At 49.5% G+C, this 21,372-nt stretch overlaps 2 protein-coding genes across 6 annotated transcripts in view; both read right to left on the bottom strand.

Annotated features, from left to right (window-relative positions):
• Arhgef4 (Rho guanine nucleotide exchange factor 4) overlaps positions 1 to 21,372 on the bottom strand; it is a 71,105-nt gene that overhangs the window by 5,794 nt on the left and 43,939 nt on the right. For all 4 annotated transcript variants that reach the window (XM_063258775.1, XM_063258776.1, XM_063258773.1 and 1 more), the window contains exons 2-3: positions 18,242 to 18,381; positions 646 to 825 (exon numbers count right to left, since the gene is read on the bottom strand). In XM_063258775.1, coding sequence (XP_063114845.1) covers positions 646 to 825; positions 18,242 to 18,381 — 320 coding nt within the window. The remainder of the gene's footprint in view (positions 1 to 645; positions 826 to 18,241; positions 18,382 to 21,372) is intronic.
• On the bottom strand, positions 657 to 12,100 carry Smim39 (small integral membrane protein 39). 2 transcript variants are annotated; one of them, XR_010050746.1, is made up of 3 exons: positions 11,807 to 12,100; positions 1,806 to 1,855; positions 750 to 825 (listed from the first exon to the last, which is right to left on the bottom strand). XR_010050746.1 is itself a non-coding variant. In XM_063258786.1 (2 exons), the coding sequence occupies exon 1, from the start codon at positions 12,009 to 12,011 to the stop codon at positions 11,841 to 11,843; it is 171 nt and encodes a 56-aa protein (XP_063114856.1). In that variant the 5' UTR covers positions 12,012 to 12,097; the 3' UTR covers positions 657 to 825; positions 11,807 to 11,840. The 2 variants fall into 2 exon arrangements, 1 of the variants encoding a protein (XP_063114856.1); XM_063258786.1 differs by lacking the exon at positions 1,806 to 1,855 and having other exon boundaries at positions 657 to 825; positions 11,807 to 12,097.

Raw genomic sequence — 21,372 nt, 5'->3', positions numbered from 1 at the left:
AGGATGGGCAGTGCCTGTGTCACCACCTCCTTGGTAGGCCCCGAATTGCCCTGCTTTCTGCAGACTTTGCTTATGTTCAGCAGGGCCCCTGGAACATGCACTAGGGCTTTCCAAACCACAGTCTGCTCTTGTTGTGCCATCTAGAGGCTGAGGCTGGGGTTCCGTGGCCTGATCTTGCCAGCTTTCTAAATTCAGGAAAGGGTTTGGGAGAAGAGGGGACAGTTTACCCAGGAAGCCTGCGGCTCTAGGCAGACCTTTTGGAGACTGCACTTGGATTCCTTCCTGGAGACCAGGAGCACTTTAGGTGGGATCTGGGGACCCGCCCAGTGAACACCTGGGTTGGTGGCCGCTCCAACCCAGTAAGTGGCCCGCAGGTAAGTGGTACTCTAATGCTCACCATTCTCCTTGGCAAGTGTCATCTCCAGTCACTCCTGACCTACTCCCTCTGGCCCGAGGGCTCTCCTGGAGGAGCCAGGATTGAGATGGAAGAAGTGCTGACGGGTGGGGGAGGAAAATCCTGTCACAGTTCTCAGACCCCCACCCATGCAGCCCCAGGCACCAGCACCGTGCAGAGAGCGGGGTTCACCCAGAACCCGGGACTCTAGAGCTGTTCTGAGTGTGGATTTCTTGAGCCTGGGCCCATACCCTCACGAAGCTGGCTGGAAACCACCCCTCGTGGTCAGCAACACGGCCCCACCACCACTCTCTGTTGGTGGCATCCATCACTTCGATGACATCTCCAGCTTGGAAGCCCAGTTCCTGGTCATCCATGGTGACATGGTCCCAGAGTGCTTCAGCACAGACCACACTGCCATCGCTGATCAGCTGTGGAAAGAGCCAGGCAGGTGGGTCATGGGTTAAGATTGCCTGGGGCCCCAGGCTGAATCCTTCCCTGCCCTTTATTCCTCCCTCAGCCATCCTGGGAAGAAGGAGTCCTGACCTACTCTACAGAGAGGCTGACAGGCTTCCCTTTAGCCCATTGTGGAGCTATTCCCTGGGCAGTCTAGACTGTCTAGGGTATGGTGGTGGAGTCGGAGGTGAACTAGAGCCAGCATCTTGACTACCCTTCACCTGGGCCACACATTCCAAACCCCATACTGAGCCTCTCAGCTTTCAGCCCTGCTTCTGAGTTGCTGCCCGCTTCTGAGTTGCTGCCCCGGGGTATTGGGGCTGAGGCTGTGCCAGCTGCTGCCTGGTAAGCTCTTCTCAGGCAGCATCCTAGGGGCTGCAGAGCTGTGGGAAGAAGGGGGTTGCAGCCTGCTGTGGTTTTCTACTCATGGGCCTGCTATGCCACCTAGCAATCAACAGTGCTGTTTCATACAGGGGCAATAGTGCCCTGCCACTATAGTGGCCAGATCCAGTTTTATTTTTTTGAACTTTTGCAGAGCCAGCCTTAGGACCACTGGTAGCATCAGCAACCAGGATCTCCACATTGGCTCAGCAGCATACCACCTTGGTATTCCAGGTCCCAAGATCCAGGACTGCATGTTTGTGGAGAAGTGGGTGGACCTTACAGTTCTGAATTGCAGCGGATGCTTCTGGATTGCTCTACTTTGGAACTACATACTCTGTCACTAAGTGAACCACTAAACCCAGTTTCTCTCTGCATGAACCACTGATAAACTTCCTTTCTTAGAGGACTGGCAGGTTGTGAGGCCTGCTTGCCTGGGCCCCTCTGAGGCAGTCTGTGCTCCTGGATCTCTCTTTTTCACTGGGGTGACAGCTGCTTTCCTGTAATGTGGGCTCCATTTCTGTGCCAGTGGTTTTAGGACAGGAGATAAGTAGCAGGCTAGAGCTTCAAATACCTCTCCCTGATGAGACTTGAGTGTTGGCGTCCCCCATCACAGCCACCGGCCTGGCACAGCAATTAAGGAATGATCTGTGTGTCACTTGGCAGGTACTCGTAACCCCTCTGCTCTGGAATCCCTGGGTGCTCCAGGGCAGTGCGCATGCTAATCCTCACCCAGGCAGGGGACTCAGGGCAGGGTTGTATCTCTCAGGGGTGACTGTCTGAACCTCCACCCCAGGGCCAGCTGCTACTTAAGCAGCTTCTGAGCCCACAGGGTAGGGTGGGGCAGGGTGAGGGCAGGAGCTTTCCTTCAGGCAGGTTTAGGAGGCCTGGTTGCTGCTGGTTCTTCCTCTTTCCTAAGGGCCATGGATACTCTAGGCAAGCTTGTGTATATGTGCCCACAGATGATGGTGGCTGCTCGTAAGTCCACCTGGATATTCTGGGCACAGAGTGTTATGGCCTAGCTCTAACCAATGCGCCTCCATCCTGATCTGTATGCACTGTTTTGATAGGATTAAATTTCCATTTCCAGTAAAGACTTAAGTTTCAGCTTCTTGTAAATCCCCCAAGCCCCCTTCTGCATGTTTCTGCAAGGTGTGCTGTTCTGGGAAAATGTTTAACTGCAGAGGGCAATGGAATGTACCAAGAATCCCAGATGTTATCTAAAATAGGTCAACAGTTTTGTGGGGTTTTTTTAGCTTTAAAAACCCTGCCCTTAGTCTGTTAGATGCACAGTCTTCCATATTGGCTACTGGAGGCTGCGTTGCCAGGCCTGGAAGTAAAGCATTTGCTCCAAATTCCTTAATTTCTTGCTTCCTTGTATTTTATTCTGGGGTCCGAGCTATCACATTTGGGGGCTCGTCTGGGAAGCAAGACCCCGACTCAATTCTGAACACCTAAATGTAAGTACTCTGGAGGTTTTGTTTGGACCATGGACAGTTCGTACTTTTGGAAGGGTTGCCCTCAGTTTGGTGAGTAAGGACCTCCGGAGGACAGAGTCAATTGGTTTTTGGGACAAATTTCATCCATTTATATGGTTTTGGGGACGAGTTTCATCCATTTGTAACCCTGCCCTGGGTGGGGAACCGCTCTGTTGGTTAATTTGTTAATTCCTCCAGATTCCAAAAATTTGACCAATTTTTGAACAAAGGCCACTTTTGCTGCAGCTTGTCTTGTCTTGTATGTCTGTCTGTATGCCTATTTGGTCTAACTGTTCTCCTTTTGGTTACCCAAATCTAACAACATTTTTTCCTAGGAACCCCTTCTATGAGCCCAAAACTGACAAAAAGATTTTGACCATTATTTTCGTCTCATTGTTGTTCTGTCTCTTCTTCCTAATCTTATTTTTGTCTCTTAGACTCTCCCACAGGAAAAAAGAACTGACATCTTTGCTGGCCATGGGGCAAACTGAATCTAAGTCCAGCACACCCCTTAGCCTTGTGCTTGATCACTTCAAGGAATTCAAGCAGTTGGCTGAGGAATATGGGGAAAGAGTTCATAAAGCCAGATTAACAACTTTTGTCACACAGGAATGGCCCCTAGGGACCCAAGGGGTCTGGCCCCGCTCTGCGTCTTTTAGCATGGAGACAGCACAAGCTGCTCACCGGTATGTTTTTGGGCCCTCTGCTCACCCTGACCAAATTGTCTATATTCAGATCTGGATAGACATAATTTATGATGCCCCTTCCTGGATTAAGCCCTCTCTCGACAGAGTCATTTCGGCCCTCAAACCAAAAGTAAAACCTGAGAAGCCACCTTCTGAATCTACCACGCCTCCAATCCAGCCCTCCAAGGAAGACCCCCTTGACCCACTGGAGGCACTCCCGCTGCCTCCCCTGTACCCCACCTCTGACCCCCAACCTGATTCCATTGCTCCATCCCCACCATGTCCCATTTGCACCCATCAACACCCTCAGCCCAAGGCATCTTCAGAGCAGAGCTCTGAGGTGGCTCCACTTTGTCCATTACGGGAGGTCCCTTGGCCGGGTGGGAGCTCAGTGTTTCTGTACACCCCTTTCTCGTTTTCAGACCTCTATAACTGGAAAGCCCCAAGCCCTCCATTTTCTAAGGATCCTGCAACTCTGATTAACCTTTTAGAATCTGTATTCTCCACCCATTGCCCCACTTGGGACCACTGCCAACAGATCTTGCGCATCCTCTTCATGGCTGAAGAGACTGCACATTTGCACTCTTGGGCAAAAAGGGGTCCAAGATCCAGATGGATCTACATCCACTGATTGGCAGAGAATCAAACGCCTATTCCCTTCGTCCCGACCTGACTGGAGCCCCAATACAGACGGAGGTAAGAGGGCTCTTGATGATTATCACCTGAGGCTTCTAGATGTGCTTCATGCTGCTGCCAAGAAGCCCACCAATTTGTCCCAAGTGACTATGGTAAGACAATTGGCTGATGAATCTCCTGCTGTGTTCTTAGAGCGCCTCCTAGAGGCATATAGATTGCATAAACCAATTAATCCGATGGCACCTGAACATGCACGAGCAATTAATATTGCTTTTGTGGCCCCCGATGTTAGGAGAAAATTACAGAAGCTTGAGGGATTTGGGGGAATGCCCCTCAGCCAGTTAATAGAGACATTACAAAAGATCTTTGAGAACAGAAAGAGTTTACAAGAAGCTACCAACAAGAAGATGACCAAGGTGTTAGAATTGCTCTGTGAGAGAGAAACTAAAAATCCAGCCAATACCAATAAGAAGGAAGCTCAGGGACAACGACCTCCACTAGATAAGGAACAATGTGCCTATTGCAAGGAAAGGGGACATTGGCAAAAAGATTGTCCAAAGTTAAAGGCTAAGTTAGAAAGAGAAGCAAAAACCTTGTTGTCTCAACAATGAGGAGGTCAGGGCTCGCTGCCACCCCCTGAGCCCTGGATAACCCTTCAAGTGGTGGTGGTGGTGGGGGAATCCAGTGGATTTCCTGGTAGATACAGGAGCTACCTATTCTGTACTGACCCAACCCTTGGGAAAATTGACTAAAGACTCAGTTAATGAAATAGGAGCCACAGGGGGACGAAGATCATACCTAAAGGTGACCGCTAGTTTGGCTCAACCAGGCCATAAGTTAGTCCAGCATGGTTTCTTATGGGTACCAGCCCCCCCCCCCCCAGGATGAGACCTCCTTCATAAGTTGCAAGTACAAACTGACTTCTTAACAGATGAGCCAAAATTAAGATTGGGAACAGACTCAACCCAAATTCCTGAAAAGAGTATTAGAGTTTTGGCCTTGGCTCCACAGGGAGAAAATTACCATCCACTGGAAAATTTGACCAATCCTCCTAAGCTGTCACTTGCAGACCCAGAATTAAAATTATTAGAAATATGGACACAAGAAATCCCCAGGGTCTGGGCTGAAACTAACCCTCCAGGTCTAGCAGTCAACCAAGTGCCCCTTGTAATTGAGCTCCTACCTCAGGCCGCCCTATTTGTTTGTGTCAATATCCAATAAGTCTCCAAGCTCGAAAGGGAATTAAAATTCATATACAGAGACTAAGAGAAAATGGTATCCTCATCCCTTGTGTCTCCCCTTGGAACACGCCCTTGCTTCCAGTCCAGAAACCAGGGACAGCTGACTATCATCCTGTGCAAGATCTCCGGGAGGTCAACAGATGGATATTGACTTTACTTCCAACAGTGCCTAACCCCTACACTATACTCAGCCTCCTCCACCCATAGTGCACCTGATACTCCATATTGGGCCTCAAGGATGCCTTCTTCACTCTATGTCTCGCCCCAGTGAATCAACCCATTTTTGCCTTTGAATGGACCAACCCAGATTCCCGGGTCACGGAACAACTGACTTGGACTTGGTTACCACAGGGTTTTAAAAACTCACCCACCCTTTTTGATGAGGCTTTGGCTAGAGATCTCTTGGGTTTTCGTGAAGAACACCCCAAGGTAATGCTTCTACAGTATGTGGACGACCTGCTGGTAGCTTCATCCACCTTAGAGTCCTGTCAAGAGGCAACGGGAGCTACTAAAAACTTTGGGATGATTAGGTTATAAAGTTTTGGCCAAGAAAGCCCAATTGCGTCACCAAACTGTGACTTATTTGGGCTACGAGTTACGGGGAGGAAAAAGAACTCTATCCAAAGAAAGAATTCAAGCCATATTACACATTCCAGTCCCAGGAACTAAAAAACAAGTACGGGAGTTTCTGGAGGCGGTTGGATACTGTAGGCTATGGATTCTAAATTTACTGAAATAGCTCACGCCCCTGTTTGACTCCCTTAAGGGAGAAACTCAAAATTCACTGAACTGGACTGATGAATGTGAATAGGCCTTCCAGCAACTCAAGCAGGCCTTGACAGAGGCCCCAGCCCTGGGACTCCCTGACATTACCAAGCCGTTCACCTTGTTCATAGATGAGCTTAGGGGCATTGCCAAAGGAGTCCTAATCCAGGACATTGGCTCTTGGAAGAGGCCTAAAGCCTACCTCTCCAAAAGACTTGAGGATGGCCTCCCTGCCTGAGAATGCTGTGGCAGTGTTACTTAAAGAGGCTAGGAAACTCACTTTTGGACAAAAGCTTTCTGTGGTGACCTCCAACAGTTTAGAGACTCTTATCAAAACCCCTCATGAAAAGTGGCTCTTGAATGCTAGAATTCTACACTATCAGTCTCTGCTCCTAGACCAAGAGTCAGTGGTTTTCAAGACCTCTTCAGCCTTAAACCCGGCCACCCTTATGCCTGATGATGACCCTGAAGTTCAGAGTGCGCCCCTCCATGAGTGTGCTCATCTCCTCAAAATGCAGCAGAATCTACGGGCTGATCTTACCAACTAGCCTTTGGGGAATGCTGATAACTACTTCACTGATGGGAGCAGTTTCATCCAGGATGGCAAACAAGTGGCTGGAGCGGCAGTGACCACCGAAAAAGAGGTACTCTGGGTTAAGCGGTTAGAGTCTGGCATCTCACCCCAAAAGGCTGAGCTCATTGTTTGACCGAAGCATTTAAATTAGCCACTGGGAAGAGGGTAAATATCTATACTGACAGTAAAAATGCTTTTGCTACTGTACATGTGCATGGAGCCATCTATCAAGAGCGAGGTCTCTTAACCTCACCTGAGACTAAGACAAAAAATGCTCCACAGATTCTAGACTTGCTGGCAGCTGTCTGGCTACCTCAGTGGGTGGCTATTATTCATTTCAAGGCTCATCAGACAGGAGACCACCCTATCGCCCTAGGAAACAATTTAGCAGACCAGACCACTCAAAAAATAGCAACCACATCAGAGGGACCAACCGAGGAGGTATCTGCTCTGATGTTGATTCCTCCTACCTTATCAGAACCAGTTTATACAAAGAAAGACCTGCAGTTGGCATCTCAACTTGGAGCAAAATCCCTCACCCCAGGAGGTTGGTACCAATTACCAGACAAGTGAGTGCTATTGCCAGAGGCACTAGGACCTGAGCTGCGACATCAGGCTCACCAAACCACCCATTTAGGGGGAACTAAACTTGCTGAATTGTTCAGAACTCGGTTTTTCATTCCAAGACTCTCCAAACTGACTGCCTCTTTGAGCTCCAGATGCCCACAGTGTTTGTTAGTAAACCTGACCAAAAGCTCTCCACTGGAGACCACCTGGCATCGAGGAACTGCCCCAGGAGAACACTGGGAAGTAGACTTTACAGACATGGTAAAGCCTGGTTTACAGGGACACCACTATCCCTTGTTATTAATAGACACCTTTACTGGCTGGGTAGAGGCTTTCCCTACCAAGTCTGAGTCAGCCTTAGTAGTAGCCAGAAAGCTATTGCATGAGATCATACCTAAGTTTGGCCTTCTATTATCAATAGGGTCCGATAATGGCCTGCCTTTCATAGCCCAAATCACCCAAAAGTTAGCCCAGGCATTAAAAATTATTAATTGGAAACTCCACTGTGCCTATCGGTCACAAAGCTCAGGGCAAGTAGAATGTATGAACCGAACTCTCAAGAACACATTAGCTAAGCTGGTTTTGGAAACTGGCAATAATTGGGTGAGCCTTCTTCCCTTTGCTCTGCTGCGAGCTAGATGTACTCCTTATGTTTCTGGAATTTCCCCATTTGAAGCTTTGTTTGGAAGACCCCTTCCACTGGTCCCAAGGCTATCTGAGGACAAATTAATTGAAATAACTAACCAAGATCTCATTAAGTCCCTGCAGGCGCTCTAGCCTGTGCTGATCTCCATCCACCATCTGTTCAGACAAAAACACCCAGACCCACCTTTGGAGACACCATTAAAGGCACCCATTGAGCTAGAAACTTCAGTCTTGGTGCGACACCATCATCGAGACTCCCTTGAACCCCACTGGGAAGGACCTTTCACTGTGATGCTCAGTACCCTCACTGCAGTCAAGGTTGCTGGAAAGACTCTGTGGATTCACCATACTCACATGGATCCACTAGAAACTGCAGACAATGAGGACCTTACCCAATGGAAAGTGTACCGAACTGGTAACCCACTAAAGTTGAAGTTTATTAAGGACTCTTGATTATGCTAATGATGCCTTTTTTGTAGTCTATAGTTTGTTGCTTAATTATGGTTGTACTCCCTGGAAATGGGGATTGGGTTATTTCAGATGAAAAGACAAAAAATGAGTTGGGAAAGACTTAGAATGACTTAAACCAAATTACTCTTGACCTATGTACACTCTTTAGTGGTAAACTAGTTGAGAGGAAGGGCTACTCAACCAAATTCAATTACTGTGATGACCAACAAGCCAGCATACTGCAGGACCATTTTAGAAATGGCGTCAACGGTATAGCCTTATATATGTCCTAAAAGCCAACCAGCCCCTAGTTATAATGCTTATTGTGTCTCAGACCTGAACGAACAATACTGTTATGCATGGTCGTGTGTTACCAGAGGCCTTGGTGGATATTACGGCTCTGAAAAATATTTTATTATCAATTAGATAGGAAATGAAAACTGTCAGACCACTCATACCTGTAATCCTGTTCTGTTAACTTTCCCAAATCCATTAGAGCCAAAGTGGCAAGGAGATGGACTCACTTATACCATTAAGGTTTATAAAGCTGGATATGATCCAGGAAACAACATTAACATCCTATATAAACCTCCTAGAAAAGCTCCTACAGTCACGCTTCAAAGGCCAGATCAGACCCCTCCACCTCCACTTAAAGCTTCGACAGCCTCGCCTTGACACCTTCCCCAATGTCTTCTATATCCTCTATGATTGGTGTATTTCAACCTTTGGAAATAGTGGCCAAACTACTCAACACCTCCGAGAGTAGTCTGTCAACCCCACGCTGGCTGTGTTTGCCCTATGACCCCCCCCTTTTTTGAGGGATTCATTAAGGTCATTAATGAGTCATCACCTAGTGAGGCTAGGTGCGACATGGTACTCCCTCAGACGTTATGGCAAAACACTAAATTACACGGCCCTTGAATACTGTGATTCCCACAAGTTCTCATAGCATCACCGGGCCTGGTAATCATACCCTCATAGTAGCCCCAACAAGCCATTGGTGGGCCTTTACTTCAGGATGGTACCCCTGCATCACCTCAAAAAAGTTCGTTATTGACCAAGATAAAGTTTGTGTATTGACCCAAATTTTACCTAGAATTTATTGGCATCTAGAAATAAAGAAAATAAGATCCTCATTTCTACCAACCAATGGGGTAAGCAAAAGAAGCCCAGTCCTTCCTATTGTAGCTGAAATTAGTACATTTTCTGCCCTTGGGCTAGGGGCCACCTCCCTGGGAGTCCGTATATATCAGTACAACTTGCTATCCCAGCAGGTAGACAATGGGATGAAACAAATTCATGATGCTATCGAAGCTTTAGAAAGCTTGATTGACTGGCTAGCTGAAGTGGCCCTTCAAAACTCCTGAGGGTTAGACCTCCTATTAGCTAAAAAAGGAGGATTATGCTTAGCTTTGGGGGAACAATGCTGCCTATATGCTAACAAGTCTGAAACAGTAAGACAAAACTTAGCCGAACTCCAGAGGGGCCTTAAAGAAAGGTAAAAGCTAAGACGGGAAACTTCAGGATGGATGAAACAAATGTTCTCCTTCTTGCCATTGGTAACTAGTTTAGTAGCGACCCTAGCTGGCCCCCTTGTCATGCTCCTACTAGTAGTCACCCTAGGCCCCTGTATAATCATAAGCTGACTGCTTATATTAGATAGCAAATGCAGAGCATAAAACTGATGATGATCCGTCAACAAGCCTATGAGCTTATTCCCCAAGATCCATAACATTGGGCCAAAGGTTTGGCCTCAGTCACAACATCAGAGGGGAATGCTATGGCCTAGCTCTAACCAATGTGCCTCTGTCCTGTTCTGTATGCACTGTTTTGATAGGATTAAATTTCCATTTCCAGTAAAGACTTAAGTTTCAGCTTCTTGTAAATCCCCCAAGCCCCCTTCTGCATGTTTCTGCAAGGTGTGCTGTTCCGGGAAAATGTTTAACTGCAGAGGGCAATGGAATGTACCAAGAATCCCAGATGTTATCTGAGACAGGTCAATATTTTTGCGGTTTTTTAGCTTTAAAAACCCCACCCTTAGTCTGTTAGGTGCGCAGTCTTCCATATTGGCTACTGGAGGCTGCGTTGCCAGGCCTGGAATTAAAGCGTTTGCTCCAAATTTCTTAATTTCTTGCTTCCTTGGATTTTATTCCAGGGTCCGAGCTATCACACAGAGGCACTGCCTAGGAGCAGCAGACCTTGGACCCCTGTCCTCACTCCTAGCCAGGATGACCTCACTCCTGCCCTGAGGACTCAGCAGGACTGTGTGGGAAGGGCCGGCTGCTGTGCCTTCAGAGCTGGCACAATTCCCACAGCTCCATGGGAGGTTTTGAAGGCAGGGGCCAAGGTACAGAAGGAAGTGGGCACTGCTGGCCGTGCAGGTGAGCCAGTGAGTGTCTCTAAGGAGCCACTCTGACCTGGGTCTGCAAGCACAGGTCATGGACCTGGGGGAGGAGTTCTCATACTCAGCACTGCCCCCTGTACACTGATTTCTCTCCTAGACACTTCTGGCTGTGCACTACTAGGAGGAGCATCTTCCACTGCCCCCAGTTCACTCACCAAGTCCCTGTAGCACTGTGCTCTGACCTAATCCACCACAGCCCTGTCCTCACAGCTGCTGGGGAAGCTGCAGAAGGTGTGACCCAACAGGCAGGGTGGGCTTACAACGTTTGTTAGGTCCTTGTCCTACAACCACGTGTGGCCCAGAACACACCAGACATATGCATGACCACAAGCGAGTTCTCTGATCCCTCCAAATGCCTCCCATCTGTCCCAGTAGTGTCAACATCTGCCCTGCGACAGCACCCACAATGCTTCAGGAGACACAGACACATTTCCTGAGCTATCCCTAACTCCTGATCTGCACAGCAGCTGGGTAGGCTTTCTAACAGGGGCCTCCTGTGCTCTATCCTGGGAGCAGCTGCACCTGACAGCCAGAGGACCACACCTGCAGCTCCCGTGGGGTGAAGAGTGGATGTTTATGTGAAGGGAGGTGGAGGGACTGAGTCGAGTTCAAGGTGAAGACAAAGCCAGGCTGGGCCATTTGGCCAGCCCTGGGGAGGACAAAGCCGCCAGACCCTGCCTCACAACACCCCTGCTGACTGGCCGCCATCGCTCATTCTGCCTTCTCCCTCTCAGGCACCCCTCCCCCCTCCCCCCCCAGCGCTGGGCTAGGTTCTGCACAGGGTGCGGGGAGTTCGGCCCTACGGAGGCGGATAACGCCACAGAGGAGCCACGGAGGTGCCGGATCGCTCCCGCTAACCTGTTAAGACTCACACAGGTGCGTTTCCAGTGCTGCCGCCCTGCAGGCTCACTCACATGCACACGCACAAGTATGCTGCCCAGGTGCGTCAGCATCAGTTACGCTCAGATCGCGCCACTCCCATCCCCATGGCACAGAAGACAGAAGGATGGACCCTCGCACGTGTGCTACCACGCCCCCGAGGCACAGGGCTGGGGCATCCCAGAGTGAATACACGCGTGGTGGGACACCTGGGGCTGTGGGTGACGGCGGCCGGCGCGGGGCCACTCACCCCGTGCGGTCCCCAAGCGCCGGCGGATGCCGGCTCAGCGGAAAGCCAGCAGGAAGATCAGCACGACGTTGATGAGGACGAGCAGCACGAGCACCAGGGAGACCACAGCGCGCTGGGCGCCAGGGGGCAGGTTGCAGAGCAGCACGGCGCGCAGGGCTCTCCCGTGCGTTGCAGGGCCGCGCCGGGGCTGCAGGGCCCGAGCCATGGCCCCGCTGGCGGCTCGGATCGCTAAGGCCGTGTGGTGCTACCACCGTCGCAGTGGTGGCGCGGGGAGACGGGGGGGGGGGGGGGGGCGGAGCACGCAGAGCCCGGCCTCCAGCCCAGCCGGAGCGTGCGCAGTGCCTCACTGGCCACAATTGACCCCAGAATCCAGCACGGGGCGGGCCGAGGGGCGTGACCTGCGCGAGGCGGGGAGGGAGCGAGCGTACGCGCTTCTGGGGTCCTGGTAACTTTGGGGTCGCTCAGCGTGGCTCAGCGGCCGCACTGGGTACAGGCATTCCAGGCAGAAACGCCTGCCCGCTCTGACTTTGGGGAGGGATTGACTCAGATTCTGATTTTTATGAGGCTTCTCTCCAGCCGCGACCTCACACATTTAGGCATGAATGCGCCCTGAAAGATCGGGTATATAAAAGTGCTGGGAGCTACGCAGTTAAGACTTGCACCTGGGCAGGGGGGTGGGGGGGGGAATCTATACAGAGGGCTCCTCTCTCTGACCGCAACCATCTAAGCGCAAGTGTGCACTTCCCAGCCTGGCCTGGCTCTTTAATGGCTTTGTGTAAACTCCGCAGCTGGTCACCAGGGTCCCGCTGCCTGCCCAGGCAGGACCGGCCTTCTGGCGGCTCTGGAGCTGTCCCTCCAGGCCGCACAGGCAGCTCAGCCAGGGCAGCCCCATCTCTGTCCTGCAGGCTAAGACTGCAGTAGAGAGGGCTGACCGCAACTCAGGAGCAGGCAGATTTCCAGAACAAGCCCAGAAGCTCCTTGAAGGTCACGAAGAGTGCAGCCGGCAGGTGCAGAGGTGGGCACGCATATTAGCAACTGTCTCCATTCAGATTCTTGTGTATGCACCAGCTGCGGCATGACACTGATGCTCAGGTAGCACATGCACCCATGACTGTGACCACATCGCCGAGGGTGCCAGGACAGGGGACGTCAGTCCCGTCCACGTGTATCTGTGTGTATATGCGTACTGATGCAGGTGTGGGTGCCATAAGGGCAGAGAGGGTCCGAATGTGTTCCTTGATGGCACTTCCCTTAAACCTGAAACTTCAGCACAGCCCATCTGTCGGGTGTATGGCTCCAGCCTAGTTCTGCAAAAATCCCCAGGACTCAAGAAACTTGCAGGGCGTCAGCAGGCATATGAGGCTCCCTGGCAACACACAATCCCTCACCCCCGCCAGAGTCCCTGAGTTGGGCCCATGTTTCATTGGACACTGGAGGCACCAAAGCCACCAGCCAACTGGGAGGGAAGAATGAAGGCCTTGTGTCTGCAGCCTTGGACACATTTGGGATGAGCTCCTGCTGGACAGTATGACAGTGCTGCAGGCTCACTATTGTGCTGGGGCCCGGGAGGCCCAGGTCCAGCTCTGTGCAGAGTGGGTGACCTAAAGAGCACTGAATGGACAGAAAGACCATTGGCCTTATTGGGGAGGGCAGCTTTTATATCCTAGAAAGCCCAGTGGTTAGCAAGAATGTCTCGTGTTTCAAAACAAAAACCAAAATGCAGCAAAGACTGGGAGGTTCAAACTCTAGGCTCCAACTAGGGAAGAGGCAGGCCCTGGGCTGCTGTGGAACTTATTAGGGTTCCCAAGGTGGGAGGGCCTATGCGGAAGTGCAAGGGGATTTTGAGCAGGTGAGGGCCAAGACTCTGGGGACAGTGGAGGGAAGAGGGGAAATCTACTTCAGAGGTGCTGGCCAGCAGATGGCCTTCCCACCTGGAGCTCATGGCAGCAGTGCCTCTGCCCACCTTGAGAGACCTGAACCAGGTGCTCTCCAGCCTTCGAGGGTGAGCACAAGGGACACAGGACAGTGATGGGCACTGGACTCATCCCTGGGGCTGGGGGTGTGAGAGGCCAGTCAGGCATCAGGATGCCACAGGAGATTGGGGATAGAAAATCATCCTGGCCCAGGGAGGGATGGCCCTGGGTTCCATGAGGTGCCAGGAGGGCAAGGACAGCCCAAGGAGGCACATCTATCCTTCAGTAATTCACTGTCAGGTCAGCTGGACTAATACTGCTTCCCTGCTGTCTGTCTGCCTTCTAGTTGGGCTCCATCTACTCTCAGCAGGATGATCCAGAAGCTGTTCTGGCCCCCTGCTCACTGTTGGGGAGGTACCCAGATGGGACCCCAACACCATAAGGTCCTGAGAGCCAGTGAGGAGCAGATGGAGCCAGAGGAACCTGGCCAGTAGGGAACAGGCTGCTGTCTATACGTGGAGAGAGGGTGACAGGAGACCCACTTTCTCCCCTGGAATCTGTGTCCACTTCTCCCTTCACCATCACATGTACCAGCAGCACTCAAGTCAGCAGGGTCAGGACCACTGAGGAGAAGGCCTTCACAGACTGCAGCCACCTCCTCCTTCAGCCTCTTCTCAGGGAAAGCCTTGGATCCAGTAAAGTCATGTGGGAGGGAGAACAAACAGGCCCATGCCAGAGCTGAGAGCATCTGGGGCAGACTCAAAGGGAGGATGCTGGACAAAGAGAGGGGTATTTGTAGGCATGGAGGATGATCAACCTGTGCATTTGCTAATTTACCTGGCAGAGTCTGGATAGTATGGAGGGCCAGACACAAGTCTGCATGGGGACAGAGCAGGTAAGGACCTGAGCCTCTCTTGCACACTCCGTAGGGTGCACAGAGAAGGGTGCTGTCCCACCCAGAGCTGCTCCTGGGGTTCAGAGGAGGGCACTGTCCCATCTGGGGCTGCTCATGCAGCAGGAGCATCTTATATATCTGCTTCTCTGGTCTCAGACACTGCCTGGGTCCTGGTGGTACACAAGTACTTGGTGTACCTGGTGGTACACAACACAGTTACATCTATACAACACATACAACCATGCATAACAACCACAGCCTTTATGTGTCTATGTACACACCCATGTGCGTGTGTGCAGACACACAAAGACTCACTATTTTGGTACTGAGAGTTCAAACATCTCCCCAAGTCAGACTGTTTGAATTTCCCATGTGTCACAATTGGAATGAGACACACACGTCTTCCTAGAAAATGCAGAGCAATGTGTATAGAGAAAGCAAGCAGCTCTTCTCAGCCTGGTTGCTCCAGGAACTTTTGTGTTTGTTCAGTGTTGATCGTTGTTTCTTTGGAGCTCAGAGGCAGCAGTGAGTTGCCACAAGGAGGGGAGCAGCTGCCCTGAGAAGGTCAGGGAACTGCTGATCACTGGACAGTCACTCCTGTGCCTTCTTAGGTTCTGGCATGGAAGATGCATTTTGTCCAGATTGGGACAGACACCACCTCCCCTGAATCCCAGTAAGAGCCAGGTCAGCAAGAGCAGCTCTCCCTGCAGCAGGGGCCCATGCTCACAGCCCGATACCTGCCTGTATCAGAACCCCACTCCCGCCTTTCTTATCAGGATAGTAAGGCCGTGTGACTGGTGCACAGCCTGGTGGACAACTCCGAGTCAGCATCCTGCACAGCTTCCTGAATGGCAGAAGGGTCCCTCACCCGGAGGTGATACCTCCTTGGGGCGGTGCCACATCTGGGGTGTGGTAAAATTCAGGGAACCCAAGTAGCCTGCAAACCACCAAAGTGCTCTAACGAGAAGCAAACCCAGGAAGCTCAGCACCAAGAAGACCAAACAGGAAGCCTTTGCTAGGAAGCTAAGCGGAAGCTTACCTAACGCCTGTGGTCATTACTTGCATTTTCCTCTGGGGAGGGCCTCCATGGAGTTGTCCTGTTCATTTAGAGCTGGCTCTTGGCCTTCCCTGGCCAAAGCCTCTTAGAATTAACAACTTAGTAAGAACCCTAGGGCCCCAAAGGCACCCTTTCACCAGCAGCAATATGGGACAGCCTGAAATGCTGTCACCAGTTAGGGGACACAGCAGTGAAAGGAGAGCTTCTGTACGGCTCTCATTCTCCTAAGCTGCCATCCTCCCTATCACTGGAAGTGTACTGAGGACCTGCTGTGCACAGGGGCCTCTCCACTCAGCACACCTCAGCGTGTGACAGCTCCAGTGGCGGCACCCCCCCCCCCCATACCTCAAGGCAAAACACAGCCAGTGCCTGTGAATTCCGCTCACAGTGCACGGTGCTTTCAGAGTCCCTTCCCTTCTCGACTGCTCCGGAAACATAACTAGAGAGGAAAGCTGGGGGCTGGGAGCACAGCTCAGTGGAGAGGGTGGAGAGCGTATGCTCATGTGCTTGAGGTGCTGGGCTCAGTTCCTGGCACCACACACACACACAGGCAAGCAATATTTTGTTAGAAAGTTTAACTTGCATGTTTATTCTCTGTGCTTCATGGATCTCATATGAAGTGTTATCACTATTGTTATTGTTGTTGTTATGATTATTATTTATAGTCTAGGGATTGAACCCAGAGCCTTTGTACTAAGCCACATCCCCAGCTCTTTCTCTTTTCCTCTAAGAAGAGGTCTTGTTGAGTCACTAAGTTGGCAGTGCTGGGCTCAAGCTTACGATCCTTCTTTCTGAGTCTCTCAGACAGGGCTTACAGGTGTACACCACTGCACCAAACACAGCATGTTGTGCTTGGTGCAGAGGTGCCAGTGCGGTGACAGTTACGGTTTGTGAATGGATGCCCCCACCAAAGCCTCACACAATTTTAGATGGGTTTTTTCCCAAAGGCAGCTGAATCTAAAGTTTGTGATTGATTCATGGTTTAATTCAATTTATGGGACTAAGGGTGATGGAGTTAAGGGTGGGTGGTTTCTGGATCACTTCAATGATTGGATTGGCACCACTGTAATCCCAGCAGTCTGTATAAGATAAGAGGGGCAAAAAGAGGCTTGTCTCCCTCCTTCTTTGCTGCTTTTGCTGTTTTCTGCCATAACAGTTGCCCTCTGTTGTGTGCCACCCTGCCTCAGAGCCAGCTGATTATGGACTGAAACCTCTACAAACTCTGAGCTAAATAAATCTTTCCCCCTTTAATTTTGTGTATCTTTTAAAAAATTTATTTATTTATTTTTTGGTACCAGGAATCAAACTCATGACCTTGCACTTGCCACACAGGCACTTACACCACTGAACTAAATCTGCAGCCCCTGGTGTATCAGGTAGCCAGGACTATAAGTGAGTTTATCTGCCTCCCTCTAGCTCCTGCTTGAGCTATGTGGATAATGAGGGTTCCACCTCTGTGCTGCTTCCAGAAAGTCCATGAGCACACTCATTCACAGAGCAGTGACACTGTAAACTGATTCTCTTCAAGAAAAAATTGGATTACTTTGCCATCCTGGTTCTGATGGAGCAGAAAGGCAGAAGCCTCCTGGCCAGGGGAACTGGTGTGCTATGGGCTATGGGTGTGTGCCTGTGCTGAGCATTTGGTTAAGTACAGTTATGTTCCATCACTCCTTTGAAATGGAATAAAAAAGAAAACAGAAGTAAAAGTGACAAAGAGGGGAATTGAAGCCTTGAAATTTCTGTGTCCTAAAAAAAGGATGGTGACTAGGCACAGGGGGATGGCTAAGTATGAAGAATATTTTTTTTTTGAAACAGGGTCTCACTATGTAGCTCAGGCTGGCCCTACTTCCTGCAGTTGGAGAAATAATTTCTAATGGTCTTTAGCACTGTTGCAGTTGACAACAAATGACAACAGTTCCAAACAGTTAGTAGAAAGGACTTTAGATGTTCCCAGCATGAAGCAATAATATACGTCTGAGGTGGTAAGCATGCCAGCTACTTGGATCTTATCATCACACATACACATGTACTGAAATGTCATGCTGGGCCCCATAAATATATAAGTCTGTGTCAGTGAAAATATTTTAAAATATTTCAAAATGCTTTCTTTAGAGAATGCAAATTGGGATGGAAATCAGTGTGCCCAGAGGAGACCCCACACTGATCTCCCTGGCTTACACAAGAGCAACAAAACTCTTAATCTGAAGCTCACACAATTGTCAGAGCAAATAGCAGTACTCTGGGCTCCTGGAGGCCACAGCAGAGACATCAGCCTCTCCCAACTTCACCCCTAGTCTGCTGCCTGAGTTTGCAGCTGGAGTGATGGCCAGCCTTTTCCTGCCGAACTCATAGCAGGTGCTGCCCCTGCCCCTCTGTGGCTCAGGAGGGCACAGGGAGTTCCGCCAAGTCTGGACGGATTCTGCTAGCACACCATGCCCAAAGGACAAGCCCTTGGCAGAAACACTGCTAACAGCGGCACTGAGGCTCGTGCCCAGAGCACAGCTGTCTATGTAGGCCGCATCTGCCAGCCCGGGCCCTACCCTAAGTCTCCCACCTGACCTCCACCCTACCTCATTGATGGCCAGCTGCTCTCCACCCCCTCCAGGGTGGCTGTAGTGGTGGCCAGAGCCGTGCAGGTCCTCATACAGGTCCTCCTTGCTTCCCATCTCTTCCACTCGGAGAGCTGTGTCCAGGGTTGCATCGGGCATTGCTGGAAAAAGAGAGAGCAGCTTGCAAAGAGGAGACTGCTTGGAAGGATGAAGGGCAAATGTGGGAAAGGAGCTGGTGAGTTATAGGACATCTCTCTGTTGTGAAAGAGGGAAAAGGTTGGGAGTTGGTTTTGAGACCATCCTTGTTGCAAAAATGGGGCCTGGCTGGAAACACTCAATTGGCTCCTCCACCATCACAGCCAGTCTTAGCACTTGCCTGGCAGCCTGGCAGCCAAGGAGACACGGAATTTGCTACCATGCTTGGCTGAGGCCATACCAGCTGCACTCAGTCAGAAACCAGTTAGCTGACTGTCAGACATAGAAGCCTATTAAGAAAAATGTTAAGATTTTGTTATGAAATACACCATCACCACTTGGTATCTGTAGGCTCTGCATTTGAGGATTCGTTCAATCTCAGAATGAAAACATTAAAAAAATATTGTGATTGGGGCTGGGAATTTAGCTCAGCGGCATAAGCACCTGCCTTGCAAGCAGTTCGATCCCCGGTACCGATAAAAATAAAAAAGACAAAAAAAAAATATTGTGATTGAGTGTGGTGGTGCATGCCTATAACCCCAGCACTTGGGAAGCTGAGGCAGGAGGATCACTGTGTGACTTTGAGGACAGCCTGGGCTACAAAGTGAGTTTAAGAGCAGCCTGAACTGCATAGTGAGATCATGTGGAGGCCTTTATCTTGTCACTATCCTCTAAACAATATTGATAACTACGATTTGGATAAAATTTCATTGTACCAGGTGTAGGTAGTAATATGCAGGTGATTTAAAGGATATATGAAGACTGGGAGCTATAACTTTTTACCTTTCACCAAACAAAATGATCAAACAAACAGTATACCAGAGTGTGCATGGGCTCTACTCAAACTCTACACCATCTCACAGGAGACACTTGAGCACTGCTGTGCTTAGCATCCACAGGCGATCTCTGGAACTCCTCCCTTCTAGATACCGGACAGCTACATGTTTAAATGCATAGTCAAAGAAGGCGTACGGCATCTATATGCAAATATAGTTTAAAACAGAAAAGGAAAAGTTTTGCTCATATGCTTAAGAAAACACTGTAATCTTAGATTTCTGTTTCCTCTGTATGCCACTCAAATCCTGCTCCTGTCCTTTACAGATATTCAGTAGGTGGAACTTCTTATAAATCATTTCCACGTTTGTCTTCTGCGGAGTTTGCCTGGTTTTGACCTCAGTACAGCCATCGGTAGCAGCTCCTCTTTGCTCTTTTCTCTGCACTGCTTACGTAGCTGTGATGGAGTCATGCTTACTGAGGCACGCCCCTGTGTTTGATGAGTATTTCACACGAAGCAGACCTGCTGTACTGTAGGAGAATGCAGGTTTCTGCCCGCCAGTTCTGGTATGAACGGAGCAGCTGTGGACGCGCCTACATACCACTTACTGGTTACACAGGAGTTCCTGTAGGATAGGATTTCTCTACCTTCTCTTTAACCTTCCCCCATAGTCTTTTGCACACTATTTCCCTAATCATACCGGCCTCCTGAAATGTTGATAGCAGCATCCTATATATTGCATGTATAATGTGGCTCTTGGACGGCTATAAACCACTGTAACAGCTCAGGTTTTTGCTCACTTCAAGACAGCACAATCTGACTGTGAGTTCAGATCCTATGTGTGGCATCACCAGTTCTTTGGCCCTGTCCAAACCTGGTGCTTGCAGTCATCTGCCTCATCAGGCTACAGGGAGTGGCACATTGAGGTGCTCTCTGCTGGCCCAGCCGCTGCCCCGGAGGGCACAGCAGCCACCATGGGAAATGTGTTTCTGGGCTGAGCATCTTCTCTATACCTATGGATCATTTACATTCCCTTAGATATGAAATGTCTGTGAATTCACCCATTTTAATGAGACTTTTGGCATTAGTGATATAAAAATGTACATATGTGTATACAAACACATTTCTTCTCTGTCACTCATAAGTGTAACAACCATCTTCCAGTTTGTGGCTTATCGTGTCCTTTTCATCGTGACTTTTGATGGATGGAAGTTCCTTATTTTATTTCATTTTGATTTGATTTTTTTTGAGACAGGGTCTCACCATGTGGTTCAGCACATCTATGCATACACTGTTATTACTGTGTACCTCACAAAGGTGTATGGTTCACACAGTAATTAATAAATGTATGAATGATCAGAAGCACATAAAAGGAATCTCAGCATCACTAATCATGGAAACAAGGCAAATCAAGCAACACTGCCACACTACTTCCCATCCTCAGGGTGGTCATTAGACAACAACAATAACAGCAACAGAAGAGGGGAAAGAATTGTTGAAGAGGATGTAAGGAAACTGGTGCACTGCTGATGGGAATGTATAATGGCACAGCCACTGTGGAAAACTCGGGCCATTTCTTGAAAAGCAATATGTAAAATTATCATGTGACCCAGTATATACACGTGTGGGTAAATACCTCAAGAAGTTGAAATCAAGGACACAAGGAGGCAGTTATACATCCATGTCCACAACAACATAACAGCCAAAAGGAGAAAATAATTCCAGTACACATTAAAGTTGACTGGATATAGAAATTGTGGCATGTTCACATAATGAAATATTATACAGCTATAAAAAGAAACAAAGTTCTGATACACAGTGAAGCAGGGATGAACCTTGAAAATATTATGCTAAGTAAAGTTGATATAAGAGGACACATATCTTGATTGTACATATGGTTGCTATAGTCATTTTCTTGTTATTGAGACAAAATACTCAATACCTCTTAAAGGAGGAAAGGTTTAGCTGAGCATGGTAGTGCATGCCTATAATCCCAGAACTCAGGAGACTGAGGCAGGAAGACTGCTTTGAGTTTGAGGCCAGCCTGGGCTATTCAGTGAATTCAAAGACCAGCTTAAACTGCATAATGAAACCTTGTCTCAAAATTTTTTTTAAAGAGGAGGAGGAGAAGTTTATTCTGACTCCAGTTTCAGTCCATGGTCAGCTGGCAGAGTGGAGGGCA

Source organism: Cavia porcellus, unplaced genomic scaffold (genome assembly GCF_034190915.1).
Source record: "Cavia porcellus strain 051 isolate PalLab524CR breed Dunkin Hartley unplaced genomic scaffold, mCavPor4.1 scaffold_12, whole genome shotgun sequence".
Classification (NCBI taxonomy): Eukaryota; Metazoa; Chordata; class Mammalia; order Rodentia; family Caviidae; genus Cavia; species Cavia porcellus.
Note: the sequence above shows the minus strand (reverse complement) of the source record. Positions and strands in the feature narration are given on the sequence as shown.

Coding starts and splice junctions, on each gene's coding strand:
- Smim39 (XM_063258786.1), bottom strand. CDS start 12,011: ATGGCTCGGGCCCTGCAGCCCCGGCGCGGCCCTGCAACGCACGGGAGA.